At 34.0% G+C, this 16,861-nt stretch overlaps 2 protein-coding genes across 4 annotated transcripts; both read left to right on the plus strand.

Moving 5' to 3' along the window:
- The first annotated feature begins 398 nt into the window (after positions 1–398).
- On the plus strand, positions 399–4,130 carry LOC7486848 (ACT domain-containing protein ACR11). 2 transcript variants are annotated; one of them, XM_006379354.3, is made up of 10 exons: positions 401–792; positions 1,489–1,546; positions 1,644–1,769; positions 1,953–2,047; positions 2,608–2,692; positions 2,798–2,854; positions 3,142–3,197; positions 3,407–3,512; positions 3,644–3,712; positions 3,804–4,130. In XM_006379354.3, the coding sequence occupies exons 1-10, from the start codon at positions 668–670 to the stop codon at positions 3,864–3,866; spliced, it is 840 nt and encodes a 279-aa protein (XP_006379416.2). In that variant the 5' UTR covers positions 401–667; the 3' UTR covers positions 3,867–4,130. The 2 variants fall into 2 exon arrangements, with proteins under 2 accessions (XP_006379411.1, XP_006379416.2); XM_006379349.3 differs by lacking the exon at positions 1,489–1,546 and having other exon boundaries at positions 399–792.
- A 1,943-nt stretch (positions 4,131–6,073) lies between these two features.
- On the plus strand, positions 6,074–12,595 carry LOC7486850 (protein argonaute 4A). 2 transcript variants are annotated; one of them, XM_024606823.2, is made up of 23 exons: positions 6,074–6,239; positions 7,081–7,348; positions 7,443–7,648; positions 7,748–7,972; positions 8,054–8,190; positions 8,258–8,355; positions 8,441–8,538; positions 8,645–8,816; positions 8,897–9,013; positions 9,103–9,210; positions 9,338–9,400; positions 9,481–9,594; positions 9,675–9,840; positions 9,936–10,048; positions 10,166–10,303; positions 10,442–10,575; positions 10,796–10,861; positions 11,074–11,137; positions 11,227–11,338; positions 11,429–11,502; positions 11,699–11,793; positions 11,922–11,953; positions 12,151–12,595. In XM_024606823.2, exons 2-23 carry the CDS (start codon positions 7,115–7,117, stop codon positions 12,324–12,326), a joined length of 2,742 nt encoding a protein of 913 aa, XP_024462591.1. In that variant the 5' UTR covers positions 6,074–6,239; positions 7,081–7,114; the 3' UTR covers positions 12,327–12,595. The 2 variants fall into 2 exon arrangements, with proteins under 2 accessions (XP_024462591.1, XP_024462590.1); XM_024606822.2 differs by having other exon boundaries at positions 7,105–7,348.
- Positions 12,596–16,861: the final 4,266 nt, after the last annotated feature.

A 16,861-nucleotide genomic window follows, 5' to 3' on the forward strand; every position in this document is an offset into this window, starting at 1 on the left:
GTAAGGAACTCTAGAGTGCTGCCTTCCGATTTCAATTATATCCACACTTGGCAGCTCATAAATGGTCCAGATTTTAGCTCTTCTAACTTCAAGAGGGCCCCATAAGAAAAAGCTTCCAGGTGAAAATATCTTGCAATAAATTCAAAGCCACAACACTCGTTTGGTTATCTTTTGCTTTTCTGGGTAAAAGAGAGCCCTTCGATGAAGACAGAGAGAGGTATCTTAACCAAACATGTCTCTATTGTTAGACTGTCCCCATGGTCCCAAATGGAGGATTAAAAAAAAACAGTTTTTAATAAATAAATAAAAAGTATATTTATTCATGAATAAAAAGAAATATAGAAGTAAAAAAATAAAAATAATAAAAATAAAAACAAAGAAATGAAGATCAGATGAGGAATGGACGTTAGAGATAAATTGCAAGAAAGAAACACAGGGAGAGAAAGATAAAGAGATAGGATATTATATTAAATGCTCATTTTCTTTCTCATGGCGGATATTACAAGAACTACTACACTTCTCCTTCCTTCTCAAGTCCTCTCCTTGTCTTTCTTGGAATTAGTGATGTTCTTTCATTTGGGTTCTTGTTCTTCTTTTGTTTCTTGTCTTTAGTTGTTGCTGGAAATACAGGTTAGTTCTTGAAAGAAAGAGAAAGAGAAAGATCGAAATGGCTGTGTCCTTGGCTTTTGCTAATCTTCGATTTCACTTTAGTAATGTTAAAGTGGTTGAAAATCCCTTGTGTTTTGGCTTGGCTCCTACACAGCTTCCTTTTTTATGCAAGGAACGAAGAAGGTATGCTTACTTTCAGACATTGTTCCCTCTTTTTAGGTGTTTGTGTAGTAATGTTTGGCTGTGAATACGACTGCTTCAGCTTTAACATTCAAGTTTGAATCTTTATTGAATAAAGATCTTAGGATGATTTCTATGGTTCTGTTGGATTTGATTAAGAACTTGAGTGAGTGTTGAAAACAACAATAACCCATTTAAATGTGACCGATTTACTCTTTTTTTGTTGGATAATTCTCTCTCCATGTCAAGTTAATTAACTTTTCTAGTGGTTTAAGGACTGGCCAGAGGATGCACCATCCATACCTCATCTAAATGCCAACTCCTGAATCCCCTGCTACTAATAACAATGGTAGCTAGATTTGCCCTTTTCATGTTTTTATCAAAGCTTCCACGCTTGAAATTACTACTAAATACTTAATTTCAGTTGTCTCAACCCCCCTAATGGCTCATTAATATGAGGAATAGCTGCATAAGGACTCGTCTGCTACAAGATAGCTGCTAAACATTGTTGCGGATCTGAAAGCCTCTCTCTAATCAGTGAAATAGAGAAGCATTTTTTGGAATACAGTTTAGCACCCCATGACAATGAGCACAAGTTTTACATCATTATACAAGCATTCCATGAATAAAAATACATTTTCACCTCATCATTCTGTATTGTCATTATACTTTCTTCTAACCATATATGATTGTTGCCAGATTGTCATCTTCCAGGACAATAATTATTGTGCAAGCTTCATCGGCTCCAACCGTTGAGGTGTGGGGCGGCTTTTGCTGTTTTTATAGGATTTTAGTGCATATGAACTTGCAAGTTCTTCTTATTTACTAAATAGAGGAAATGGTGTTTTAAACAGGATGGAAGTCAAAATGAGACTGATGCAATTCCAACTCCGAAAGTTATAATTGACCAAGACTCTGATCCAGACGCTACTGTGGTGGAAATAACCTTCGGAGATCGCCTTGGTGCTCTTCTGGATACGGTATGGAGTCCTATACTAGCTGAGATAGTCATCAGATTTGTCTTTCTTTTGCTGTTGACATATTTATTTAGGATCTCCAGATTTAACTGATTTTGAAACTCTGTTGTTCTGAACAACTTATCGTTGCCTTCTAGTTAGCATATACAGACAATTGTGAGCAATCTATGATTAAATGCCTTACAGATGAATGCGCTTAAAAACCTCGGGCTGAATGTTGTTAAGGCTAATGTCTTTTTGGATTCTTCCGGGAAGCACAACACATTTGCCATCACTAAATCGTAAGTTACATCCTACATTTTATGTATAAGGTTTGAGAATTCACTTGTTTACAAAAGTTGGATTTATTTTTTTTGTCAGTATTCCTTCTCTCTGCTATTCTTGAATTCTCCTACCAAGTCAGTATAATTGGTTTGTCGTTCAATTTTGTACAGGAATGAAGGATAGATTAATTGTGCTACGAACTTTATAACAGGAAATTAAATGTTATAATGCAACATTTTCTGTGCTCAAAAGTGTTGTTCCATATCTTCCTTGAAGACATGGATCCCTTTGTTTTATTTCCAAACCATCCGTAGTCTCTCTCTTAAATAAAGGAAAGGTGACCGTCAATAATACTTACAGAGGAAGTTACTTGTGTCCATACATGACAATGCTGCCAAAGTACACTAACAACCAGAAGATCAGAGATATTCCATGAGATGAAATTCATGGATCGAACAAACGAGTTTCTGAAATAATGTTTTTTATAATTTTGTTTCTGATGGGCCATATGATTCTGTTATTACAGTATCTTTTTACAGCAAATCTGACTGCCTCTAGCAATGGAGCTTTTTTTCAGTAGTACTGGTAGAAAAGTTGATGACCCAGAGCTGCTGGAGGCCATTCGTTTGACAATCATAAACAATTTGCTTCAGTATCACCCGGTAATCATTGTTGGATGTGCATTTATGCTCTTTAAATATCATTAAAGAAGGTCAGTTGTCAGATGTGCATCTCCTTATATGTGTAACCAAACGACTGTCAAACAGGAATCAAGTTCACAGTTAGCAATGGGAATTGCCTTTGGAGTAGAGCAACCAAAACAGGTTTCTCTTTGTTTATCCCGTCTTAATAAGTTATTAAATTCTAAATTTGTTGGCTTTTCTCTATAGTAAAACATTTTCCTGCAAACTCTTAAAAGTGAGGTAAGGGTGTCATAGTCCCCATAGGATGGATGTTATTTGTGTTTACCCGTCTCCAACTCTCTTTCTCATTGAAACCGATGTCCTAAGGGGAGAATGTTAAACTATTCATCTATGAATTATTCAGAGAAGATTTAAGTCCCCAAGTTATTGATCTAAGCTCAAAATTTTGTTATTCTGCAATTCCTCAGGTTGATGTGGATATAGCAACCCATATAAAAGTCAAAGATGATGGTCCTGACCGAAGGTAACTTGTGCTTTGATTTCTTCAATACTGTCCAGATACACATTTTTCTTATCACAATGCTCTCAAAGCGATTCTATCAAGTTTTTATTGTGGATTACACTGTCATAAGTTGGAAAAAACTTGTCTCCTTCAAGAATAATAACCTTCTGTTTCTAGTGTTTAGCATGTGAACAGTAATTACTAAAGGGTTGACTGTATTTCTGTGGCAGCTTGTTTTTAGTGGAGACAGCTGATCGACCAGGATTACTGGTGGATCTTGTAAAGAATATCACTGACATTAACATTTCCGTTGAATCAGGAGAATTTGACACCGAGGTGATAATTCATCTGCATATATTCTGCGCCTTTGGATTTCCTTTCCTTTATATCTTTCTCATATTTTGAAACACAATATCCTTAGCATAACAATCACACCGATGTTTCTTACTTCTTACTTCGGCACCCAGGGGTTGTTGGCCAAGGCAAAGTTTCATGTCAGCTACAAGGGTAAAGCCATCAGCAAGCCTCTGCAACTGGTATGAAATATCGAAGTCTACTTCCTCGGTCTGTTGTTGATGTTACTCTTGTGTTCTCTGTATGAACATGTTGCTTTATGAACCTTGGCAGGTTCTCGGTAACAGTTTGCGATATTTCTTGAGGCGACCAATGACCGAGGAAGCAAGTTTTTGAGCGATGCTAGAAAATGACCAGATCCATTATCATATACTCTACGGAGATTGTGATTTATACTCAATGTCTGGGAATGTAGAAACTTCTTGTCACATTAATCTGCATATAGGAATCACATCGGCCTCACATAAACTATGGACAATAGATTATTAGTCTTCACCACAATATCACTGTCTCACAAACTATGGAATTTTATTACCAATATCATTGAAAGCAGACGGCAGTTCTGTTACAAAAACATGAAAAAATCAAAGCCATTACTTAGCCATGTTGCCATTGATAACTACTATTATGAAGTGTTAATAGTTACATGAAATCATTCATAAGATCTTACCTAGAAGCAAGGGCGGAGGGATGGTATAAATGCTTGGGTGGGCTATAGCCAAGGTCAAGATTTTATTAATATTTTTTGACTAGTTTTATATAAAACAAATTTGTAATTCTCGATTGAGATATTAAAAAAATCTAAAAATTTATGTGGAGCCTTCTAATATGATACTTTAGCTTGGGTTAAAATTTCAGAATTTTTGGAGAAATTCAGAAATTTGATGAAAAAACATAATTTGACCAGTTTGACGTTATTGGATGTAATTTTCAATCCGACCATCATGTTGAGCTGAAATTTTACGAAAGATCTTAAAATATATTGAATAAAATCTGATTAAAATTTTAAGATGAACGAAACATGGTAGTGTTAATAAAAAAACCATCAAATAAAAGCAAAACTACTCATTAAGAGTAAAATGGTTATTTGCTATTAAAAAATAAAATGAATCAGCTCTTTTTTTCTTTTATAGGCAAAGAAAGAAAAGAAAATGCGAGAAAGAGATAAAAAATAATCAAGAAAAAAAAAAGTGAGAATAACCTTGTAAACTTACAAAATCTAACTTATAAAATACTAATATAAGGAAGAATCAAGTGAAGGAAGAAGGAATTGAGAGAAGAAAAAATTTAATTACTTTGTTTTCCAATTGACATGAGATTGTTATTTTATTCTGGTTGAGGGGTTGTTACAATATCGATTCAGATTCGGTTATTCATTAATTATATTCCACAAAATATCGAAGGATGTAACTTCACTAATAAGTTTATTTTTACTTTCACTTTAATTTTATATATTTTTAAATTTATTTTTTAATATTTTAGGTAGTGTATTTAAATTAAAACTTTACTGTTAATTTTAAAAATTCATGTGTATAAGTTAATAATTGATTTTTTAAAAAAATATATATTTATTTAATAACACAGGTCTAATTCTTCTAATTCTTTTTAGGGTTTGAGTTACGAGGAGGATAACTTGGGTCAGTTGTTTTATCTAAAAGATCGGATTTAGTTGCACAATCAAGTTGCGTATCAACTCAAGTTATGTCGTGAAATGCTACTCCTCCTCCTAGGGTATATAACCAAGAAGGCTTACAAGATTCTTGGCAGCAAGCTCCAGGAATCAGCAATTTGGCAATAAACAGTTTGCTGTGTATAAAGCTGGCCATGCTTCTCCCCTCTCCAGCTTTGGTTTTGTTTGTTTAATTATGTATTAGCATTTGTTGGTGCTAAATAAGGTAACACGTAACAATGTTTTTTTAGCATTTTAAAAGTGTTTTTAAAAAAAATTAATTTTTTATTTTTTATTTACTTTAAATTAATTGTTTTTGGTGTTTTCATGTATTTTTTTAATGTGTTGATATTAAAAATAAATTTTAAAAAATAAAAAATATTATATCAATATATTTTTAAACAAAAAATATTTTGAAAAGGCAATCAACACCAAATTTTTATTAATTAAGAAGTGGATTTATTTTAAAAAAACAAACATAAAAAGAAAAAAAAGAAAAAAAAAGTGTAAATGTGTGTTGATGAAATCTCACTTGATTTAATAAATTGATAGTAAGGCTATACTCGAAGGGAATTTTGTTTATGGAAGAAATTGTGCTTTCATTAATTCCCCTATTTTCAAGTTTGATTTATATGGAAAAAGAAAATACTCTTCCAAAAAGGGGAAAACTTCCCATACAAGTAAAAGGACAGCAGGCCCTTCAACTTCTCAAAACACTAAACAAACTGACCTTCCTAACCTTCATTTAATACTACAATAAAGAGAAACAAGGTGGCAAAATAGGCATCCAAAAATGTCCTCCTGCCAGTTGGCCTTCCCTTTCGGAGGCTACTATAACACTCCTAGCAGCAGACTGGCGTCTCTTCCCGTCTCTTAAAAGAGTCTGAGTTTGAGCAGAGTCCAACCCTCTAAAAATCCAAATAATATATTAAAAAAAAAAAAAACGAGTAGCAAGCCAAGTACGCTAGGGTCTCGCCTCGTCTCTCTCTAGCCACAGCAAAATCAGCCTCGCGCGCTCCATCGTTTTTGTCACGCTCAAGGTATATATATATCTTGTAGTGTGTAACGCTACTTCTTCTTTCATGCCGCTGTAGTCCTTGCGCGCGATCTACATTGCTCGCTCAATGCCTCTGTTTTGGGAGATCCGTGCTTTTTTGCAAGTTTTTGTGTCTCTGTAGTGATTTCTCTGTGCGTTTGAGTATGCATGGTTGTTTTTTGAGTGATCTTCGTTTCTGCGTTTAGGCTCCGTTGTTTTTCTCTTATTTTATGTTTTTTTTTTAATATATTTCTGAGATATATTCTGTTGTTCAGTGAAGTGATTTACGAAGCGGTTTTTTCGTTTTCGACAGATTTTTTAAATTTCTTTCGATTTTATACTGTTTCGGTTATTTTCTTTTTAAATGTCTTTTTCCGTGTTTTTATGGTCCGTCATTTGTTATTCTAGGTATTTTCTTCTTTTTATAGATTTGTAAAAGCGTTTTTTAGTATTGTTTATGTATTGGTTTTGCGTTTTTGCCTGCTCAAAAGTCATTTTCGAGATATTTTCTTAGAGATTTTGAAGAGTGTTTTAAATCTAAAAGCTCTGTTTCATGCTTTTCTTCTTCAAAAAAATAAAAAATAAAAAAATTACCCCCGCGTTTGTGTGTTTTCTAGTTCCTTATTTCATTTATTTTCTATTTTTTTTCGATTAATGTCTATGTTAATAGAACTTTCTATTTTGCTCTGTTTTTTTTCTTTCTATTTTTCTTTTTTTATTTTCGTATAACACTGTTTTTTACATAGAATCTATGCTCAGTTGTTAATAATGTACTGTCTTACATAGTAGTACTGTTAGTTAATAATGATTGTTGATATGGTTATTTAACTGTTGTATGGTCGAAGTCAATTGTGTTTTTGATTTATCAGTTATCAGAAAATGGAGTCTTCAGATTCACGGAAAGATTTGCCACCACCTCCGGCTATAATTCCTGCTGACGTGGTGAAAACAGAATTGGGTCCAACTTGTGAACAAACAAAGAAAGCAGCAACCCCAAAACGAGTTCCCATGGCTCGCCGTGGCTACGGAGCTAAAGGACAGAGAATACAACTACTAACTAACCATTTCAAAGTGGCAGTGCCCAAGTCAAATGACCACTTCTACCAATACAGTGTATTTTTTTTTCACTTGCAATTTGTTTTCCCCCTTTGTTTCCTATTTATTGAGCAAAATGATTTTTTTTTATTTATGTTTAATGTTGTGTTAGGTTGCTCTATTTTATGAAGATGGCCACCCGACCGATGGAAAGGGAATCGGAAGAAAGGTTATGGACAAAGTCCAGGAGACCTATGATTCTGAGCTGGAAGGTAAGCAGCTTGCTTATGACGGGGAGAAGACCCTGTTTACGACTGGTTCTCTTCCACACAACAAGCTGGAATTCACTGTTGTGTTGGAAGATGTCTCCTTAACCAGGTAAAATGAGTGTTAATTAATCAGTTTGTATTGTTCATTTTTATTATGATTTATCTTTCTTCATGTGCAAGTAATTGACCGTGTGAGGTTTGTAAATAGAGGTGGAGATAACGACAGTTCCAGGGGTAATGGCAGCCCCAGTGAAAGTGATCAAAAGCGAAGGAAGCGGCCCTACCACTCCAAAACGATTAAAGTACAAATCAGCTACGCAACTAAAATTCCAGTTCAAGCAATTGCAGCTGTTCTGCAGGGTCAAGAATCTGAGCATTTTCAAGAAGCTGTCAGAGTTCTAGACATTGTGCTAAGACAGAATGCAGCAAGGCAGTGAGTTCCATTCCTCCTCTTCTGGTGGTTTTCCGTTGCTCAACTTCTTTCTGTATCTGATTTGGTTTTCACTCTATGCAGGGGTTGCCTGTTGGTCCGACAGTCGTTTTTCCATAATAATCCAAGAAACTTCGTTGAGTTGGGAGGTGGTGTCATGGGATGCCGTGGTTTTCATTCAAGTTTTCGAGCTGCCCAGGATGGCCTATCCCTGAATATTGGTTAGTAGAAATCTAGGAATTATTATTCGGTCATTTAGAAGGCCATACTTATTGTTTTTGTGCACAGATGTATCAACCACCATGATAGTTAAACCTGGACCAGTAGTGGACTTCCTAATCATGAATCAGAATGTTCGAGATCCTTACCATATTGACTGGACAAAGGTAGCCAACTTTGACTTTCCATGTTGATTTTGAGTTATTGTTAAAGCGCTACTGCAAATTCGTTCATTCATGGGTTAAATGCCAGGCTAAGAGGATGCTTAAAAATTTGAGGATTAAAACTAATCACTCCAACACTGAGTACAAAATCACTGGATTGACTGAAAAATCCTGCAGAGAGCAAACGTGAGTTCCTTATATGTTGCTTTATTATTATGGACTTGATGCATTAACTTTTAGTATTTCGAAATCGTGCTGTCATGTGCTCAATAAACTTGTGTAAATCGTTTAGTTTCTCGCTAAACCAAAGAAGTGGACGGGACGGGGATGGTGAAGTGCAAACTATTGAGGTTACGGTTTATGATTACTTTGTCAATCATCGCAACATGGGATTGCAGTATTCAGCTGATTTCCCGTGCATTAATGTTGGGAAACCAAAGCGCCCATCGTATTTTCCTCTTGAGGTGATGTTTCTGGAGCCTCTTAGTAATTCAAATGGTGAATGACATGCCTGCGCCTTATTGTTTGGTTCCCATATATGCAGCTGTGCAATCTGGTTTCGTTACAACGCTACACCAAAGCGTTGTCCAGCCTGCAAAGGGCTTCCCTTGTGGAGAAATCACGGCAGAAGCCCCAAGAGCGGATGAGATCTTTGACTGATGTAAGTACTGTCCAGCAAATGTTAATCTAAGCCTGTAGCTTTATTTTCATTTTTTTCAGATTTCTAATCACAAATGCCTTTTTTGGTAGGCTTTGAGAAGCAGCAATTATGATGCTGATCCAATGCTTCGTTCTTCTGGAATTTCAATTAGTGCTCAGTTTACTCAAGTTGAAGGTCGTGTTTTATCTGCTCCCAGGGTAAATACCAAACCCAGCTTGCCCTTATTTTCCTTTTCCTTGTTATATATACATTTGGACATCTGATGAATTAGGAGTTGGTTTCTTTCTTCTAATTTACACTGCGGGCACACTGTCTTTTTTACAGTTAAAAGTGGGAAATGGAGAGGACTTCTTCCCTCGAAATGGGAGATGGAATTTCAACAACAAGGTGCTGTTTAAACTTTGTTTTTCTTTAATCATTCATGTTTAATAAATGGTGTATGTATGAACTTTGATTGTGTATCTCAGAAACTAGTGGATCCAGTGAAGATTGAAAAATGGGCTATAGTAAACTTCTCTGCACGTTGTGACATACGTTATCTGTGCAATAACTTGATAAAGTGTGGAGACATGAAAGGCATTGTGAGTGTTTCTGCATTTAATAATATGAAATCGATTTCATCATTGCAAATTGATCCACATTAACCTTTCTATTTTTGCAGAGCATAAGTAATCCATTTGAGGTATTTGAAGAGAGTCCCCAGTTTAGGCGAGAATCTGCTCCTGTAAGAGTGGAGAGAATGTTCGAGGCCATTAAGTCTAAGCTTCCAGGGCCGCCACAATTTCTGTTGTGTATTCTTCCAGAGAGGAAGAACTCTGACATTTATGGTTGTGCTGCTTGCTTTCTTCACCCGCTTCCTATTCATGCCCTAATTAGATACCTCGAGATTGTTTCTAATTAATATATACTGCTGCAAATTAAGGTCCATGGAAAAGGAAAAATCTTTCTGATTTAGGGATCGTCACACAGTGCATTGCACCTACAAAGGTGAATGATCAGTACCTGACAAATGTGCTACTGAAAATCAATGCCAAGGTAGAATTTTGCAATGTTATACCGTTTGAGGTTTCTTGTTTTCTCCTATTCTGTCTGATTTCGCTCCAAGCTTTCATGCCTTATCTAATTCTCGTCATTCTCTCTCATTTCCCACAGCTTGGTGGAATGAATTCCTTGTTATCAATTGAGCATGCTCCTTCTATACCTTTGGTGTCTAAGCTTCCCACCTTAATACTTGGGATGGATGTATCACATGGCTCTCCTGGTCATTCTGATGTGCCATCTATTGCTGCGGTAATAAATATTTTCTCTGCTTTTCTTTCCGCCGTACCATTGGTTATCTGTGCTTGATAAATTATGTTACCTCAAAGTTCTTTTCACTTTTCTCTCTTTCGAAATCTTCAATTCTCTTCTTATACTGCATACTTTTAGGTGGTAAGTTCCAGGCACTGGCCATTAATTTCTCGCTACAGAGCTTCTGTTCGCACCCAGTCACAGAAGGTTGAAATGATTGCAAATCTATTCAAGCCTGTTGCTGGTACTCGTGAGGATCAGGGCATTATCAGGTGAGTAAAAAACTCACATTTAGTACTGATTGGTTTGGAAGATCCTTGATTTTCTTTGCGTTCATTGTGTTAACTAAGTTTGGGTTTTCAATGACGAGATAGTCTGACACACAAATTTGGACGACCTTGTTGATCATCAGTTTTTGTGATTTCTTGAAAGCTAGGGTGTTACTTATTTCGGTAACTTTTGGAATGCATTTGTTGTTTTCTCAACTTTCAGGGAGTCACTTCTGGACTTCTACTCGAGCTCAGGAAAAAGAAAGCCTGATCAGATAATTATTTTCAGGTACTTTATGCTTCTTTCAGAAGGCAGCTCTGAAAAATGTCCTTTATATATTTTGGTTTGGATAGGTAAACATGAGAAACATATTTTAATTGATAATTTTTTTTAACTGATTAAGTAGTTTATAATTTTAATAACCAATTACTGATGCTGCATGGCTTGCACTAGTGATAATTTATGATTTGCTTGTTTAATGTACTTGCTTTCCTGTGTAGGGATGGAGTGAGCGAGTCACAGTTCATCCAAGTTCTAAACATTGAACTTGAACAAATTATTGAGGTTTTCTAATCTCGGATATACTTGTTCTTGAGTAGTTTACTTCTAATAGATTATTTTCTGGTGTAAGTACACATGTATTTTTTTTGCAGGCCTGCAAGTTCTTGGATGAGAACTGGTGCCCGAAATTCATGGTGATTGTTGCCCAGAAAAATCACCATACCAAGTTCTTCCAGTCGGGATCACCTGATAATGTTCCACCTGGTTAGTTCACTATCCCTAGTTTGTTCACCTGAAATGAAAGGAAAAGAAAGAAGAAACAAAAGGCTGACTGCAGATGTTCTTTCCATGCAGGTACTGTCATTGACAACAAGGTTTGCCATCCCAGAAACAATGACTTCTACATGTGTGCTCATGCTGGGATGATTGTAAGTTGCTCTATCCCAGTCTAGTGGCTATGCTTCTAGCAACCTTTTATTGAACTTGCTTCTTTTCATCCTGCCGAGTCTTAATGTTTAAGCTTGATTGTTGTGCGGCGCTGATTCTTCTCTCCATATAAAGAATAAAAATGTTTGGTTTTATGTGGTAGAAATCACATAGCTAATAACCTCATTGTTCGAACAGGGAACGACTCGGCCTACTCATTACCATGTTCTACATGATGAGCTTGGTTTTTCTGCAGATGATTTACAAGAGCTTGTGCACTCCTTGTCATATGTGTAAGTAATTGCCTATATACACAATTATCTGATGAGGATATAATTTGGCTGGACTTAATAGCAATCAATCTGAAGGCGTGCACAATAATTTTGTCAGCGAGTAATGTCTAGCTTTTTAAATTTTGCAGGTATCAGAGGAGCACCACTGCCATATCTGTAGGTAATACATTAAACCACTCGGTGTGGTGGCTTTCATGTTCCCTCTTAGCAGCACTCCAACCTTCGGGCCTTTACCGTCTTTCTAAAGCAAAGCTTTCCGAAAAGCAATTTCTTACAACTTTTAACAGCTTTGCTGATTCTTTTACTGTAGAAATATGCTTGTAAGTTCTTTTCACTGGGTGGATTAATTTCTTGCAGTTGCTCCAATTTGCTATGCCCACTTAGCTGCAAGCCAGATGACTCAGTTTATCAAATTCGATGATTTGTCAGACACATCTTCTAGCCATGGTGGGGTTACTGTTCCAGGTGCTGTTCCAGTTCCAGAATTACCTCGTCTGCATAATAATGTCAGCAGTTCGATGTTCTTCTGTTAAGTCGTTGGTTTTAATTATGCTCACAAACCATAGATACAGCTGTGCAGCTTACTTTAGCCTAGAGTTGAATAGTTTCTTACCACAAACATGCAATCGTATTTTGGTCTTTTAACCAGATCTCATTCCCGTCCTGAAATGATGCCTGATATATTTCCTTCGCTACTTGGATGTCAAGTGGCTTGGTTTTTGATAGATATACCCCCCTATAAACGACGACATTAGAATTCAAAGTCTCATTTTAATCTATTGTTTTGGAAAGTTCGCATGAAGGTTATAAGAATCATAGTTATAAGATTAGTTTGGTTGACTCGTTTCATTTAAGTCTTGATTTTTAAAAAAGAAATTTAAAACTTTATTTTAATAAAAAAAAGTTTTTTTTTTTTAATGATTTAGTGTATGTTTAGTAATATGGTGTAGAATATTTTTATAAAAAATTTTTAATTATAAATATATTAACATATTAAAAATTATTAAAAAAAAACATTAATTAATATGGATAAAAAATAATTTAAAATCTAAGATGTTAAATTTTATAACCATAATAATAATTATGCATGGGCGCATGAAATCACATTATTAAATGTCATTGTGAGATCGCAAATAGCAATTATCACCATTAGGCCCTTTAAAAGTATTTTTAAGAAAATTAAAATTTTTTATTTTTTTATTTTAAATTAATATTTTTTTGGTGTTTTTAATATTATTTTAATATATTAATATTAAAAATCATTTTTAAAAATAAAAAATATTATTTTAATATATTTTTAAATAAAAAAACTTTAAAAAATAATGAAAATACCTGCATGGATTATTAAGCGCTAGGCCTCCAATCCAACATAACAATAGAGACAGGTTTTTTTTCTTCTTCTTTTTTGTGGCGGGCCAATTAACTATAGAATTAATTAGTTATGCTGATAAGATTTCCTGTTTTTTTCTTTGCCTTTTTTCATCGAATTACTTATTTGATAAAAAAAATATGGCCAGTACTAAGATTATTATTTTTAGTTTTTAAATAAGTTTTGGGTTAAATTTTATTCAAATATCAATAAACACACGTGGTCCTGTCTTGTAATCCTAGCGGAACAAGGATATACAGACTTCCTTAAGCCTCGTAATCCTAGTTAAATAAGGAAATACCCGATACTCTTATATATACACACATCCCATAAGTCTTCGAGTCTTTAGTAGATCAGAGGGAACAATGGCAGACGAAGCACAGAGCAAGTGTTTGTTTTACATGGATGATAATATATATATATAAACAAACACTTGCTCTGTGCTTCGTCTGCCATTGTTCCCTCTGATCTACTAAAGACTCGAAGACTTATGGGATGTGTGTGTGTGTGTGTGTTCGTAAATTAGTTTTTTTCTCTATATAATCCATTTATTCTTCGATAAATAATTATAATTTTTATTTCATAATGAATACCCGAGTGGATATTCACCCGAGATTCTATCACATGCGGCTCGGTATTATGCTGAGGAAATATTGATGGGCTTTTTGTATAGATGTAGAAGTAGGGAAATGGGGGATCCAGCCCAGATAAATCTGTGAAGAGTTCTTCACAAAATATGGCGACAGTGACATTAGAACTTTAAAGTTCCATGATGTGCATGACAATCTTACTTTCGAGACTAAAAAGAAAAGAAGAATGCTAGATTTTCATAATCATGATACTTGTAGTAGATCTATAATTAACACCAAAACTAGGAATAATAATTTGATCACTGAGATTATTATATAATTAAAAACCATAAATTATGCAAAGCATTTGAGATCGAAATCTCTGTATTGAATTATGCAAAGATACTATACGACTAAAATACAATAAGAAATAATCTATCATTATTCGATATGATTTCCAGTAATATATATATAAGTATGCTCCTGAAATCATGCTCTATATATCAAGGTAGGGTACGTGGACAAGCTGGTTTAGTTTCGTTGACCTCCATTAAAAATAAACGTCAACTGAAGAAGTCCTGTGAAGATCACATGCATGGTGAAGATTTTAATCCGTAGAGATTTCAAGATGAAGATTGTGTCTATATATGTCCTTATTCCTTAATTAAGTTGTCCCTTTTTTTGGATAATTAATTAAGTGTCCTTATTCCTTAATTAAGTGGTCCCTTGACAAGATTATGCTTGAACAATGCATTTTGTGCTTTTCTAATCATCCTCCTAGGACCCCTCGAGATGTCAGGGCCTTGGAGTTTCACAACGCTGTAGTTACTTGGGATTTTTTGCCGACCAACATGTCGTGATCGATCATCCCTTGCATAGCCGGTATAGACAAAGACAGTGCATGGTTATCAATTTTCTTACTAATGACATTGCTTTTAGAAAACAGATTATCCGGGTGTGTTTGTTCATGCTGAAGAACTGTTTTCTTAAATATTTTTTAAAACATTGAAGAGTCTTCATTTTCATTGTAAAATACTATTTTTTATAGCAAAAGTCACCTTAATCTACCAAATATAAATTATCGATCACCTTAACTTAAAAAAATTTATAAAAATATCTGAATTAATTTATTAATCAATTACCTAACTCTAAAATCTTTTTCATAGAATATTTGAACTTTATTTTACATCATCAAATAACTTTCAAAAGTGCTTTAATCTTTCTGAAGATAATAATCTTTTAAGCTCAATTATATATCATTCTTCATCATCACAACAACCTTAACTAATCACTTGTAAGCATGTAAAACTAATTGCTGAGAATTGAAAATGACATAAGAGCTAGTGCGCATCGATACCAACCATTTAACCTTAAATAAAATGGAAAAAAGAAAAAGAAAAAGAAAAAGGCAAAAGGGAATTCACACGGAAACGATAGAGGCAAGGGGATAAAAAAAAAAAATCCGTCGAGTTATATAAACAATGTATAGGGTGGCAGTGGCTACCACATCACATCAAGATTTATACTCCCTATATAGTCTTCTTTCTCACATCCCAAGCTACAATATATTTCCTTCTCCAACTTCCTCTTCTCAAGATCTTGACATTCATTTTAAATGAAAGATTCTCTTTTCTGGTGTTTTTGTTTTCTTGTTTTCATTGTTTTTCTTGGGTTTTTGCGTCTTAGAAACGCGGTTGAAATTGTGTTTCTTTAAAATTTAATTTTTTTTGTTTTTGCTAAAATTTATTTGTTTTTTATATCTTTAAATTGTTTTGATATATTAATTTTAAAAATAATTTTTAAAAAATAAAAAAATATTATTTTAATATATTACTAAAAATAAAATATTTTAAATCGTAATGATAAACTTTAAATCAATCTTGAAATGTAGACGCCGGCCCGATTTGACACTCCACCATCCCCGAGCTTGAGGATACTAATGAATTCCACATAGGTACATTTACATGTGGCATGGACTCCTAGGCCATGTTTGTTTCCCGGAATTCCCTAAACGGGAAACCACTTTCCAAGCTTTCCTGTGTTTGTTTGCCATTAGGAAAGTTGGTCAACGGAAAACACTTTCCGGTCAACGGAAAACATTTTCCAGTCAAAGAAAAATTTGGTTTGGTTTCCAGGAAAATGTTTTCCCTTTTGGCTGTGTTTGTTTTCCGGAAAGTGGTTTCCGGGAAACCACTTTCCAAACTTTCCTGTGTTTGTTTGCCATTAAAAAAGTTGGTCAACGGAAAACACTTTCCAGTCAAAGGAAAATTTGCCTTGGTTTTTTCAGGAAAGTGTTTTCCTAGAAAATTTGGGCGGAAAACACTTTCCGGAAGTTGTGAAAAATTTAGAAATGTCATTATTTGCTGATTATATCAAATTTGATCCTCAAACTTTTGATTGCTATATATAATTTGTTTTGAATATTTATTTTTCAATTCCATCTCTTAAAATTTAATTTTTATATTAATTTTGGTCCTTATTTTTATAATTGCTATTTGTTTTTTTCTTATCATTTTTTTATTGAAATTTTTTATCTATCAAATTTGGTCCTCATTTTTTTTATTGTTACTTATTTTATTTGAAATAATTTATGAAATGTTAATTATTATTATTTTAATTTATTCACCTTTTATTTTTTTCAATTTTTTAGATTTGATCTCTATTATTTTGATTATTATTTATTTTATTTGAGATAATTTATGAAATTATATATTTTTTTAATTTCATTCTCATTCAACTTTTTAATTTGTAAGATTTGTTTTTTATTATTTTAATAAACTTGAGAAAAATAAAACATTAATAAGTTTTTTTCCAGCTCATTTTCCATAACATAACCAAACACTGGAAAATATTTTCTAACTTGTTTTTTATTACACTACTAAATATCAAAAAATATTTTCCTGAAATTTATTTTTCTAAAATTTACTTTTTTTAAAAAATTATTTTTTTAAAAAAATTATTTTTCAACAAACAAACGGGATTTTAGATCACAAATTGTTGGTTGTCGTTGGCGTTGGAAAAAAAAATCGACTCGCAGGAGCGGCCCCACCTTACTGGCTGCACACATGTTTTGCATGTACGAGTGAGTTTTCCATGAATGGTTGGGGCCAGTAACGGGCCCGACCTGTCT

The sequence above is a fragment of the Populus trichocarpa genome, chromosome 8 (assembly GCF_000002775.5).
Source record: "Populus trichocarpa isolate Nisqually-1 chromosome 8, P.trichocarpa_v4.1, whole genome shotgun sequence".
Lineage (NCBI taxonomy): Eukaryota > Viridiplantae > Streptophyta > Magnoliopsida > Malpighiales > Salicaceae > Populus > Populus trichocarpa.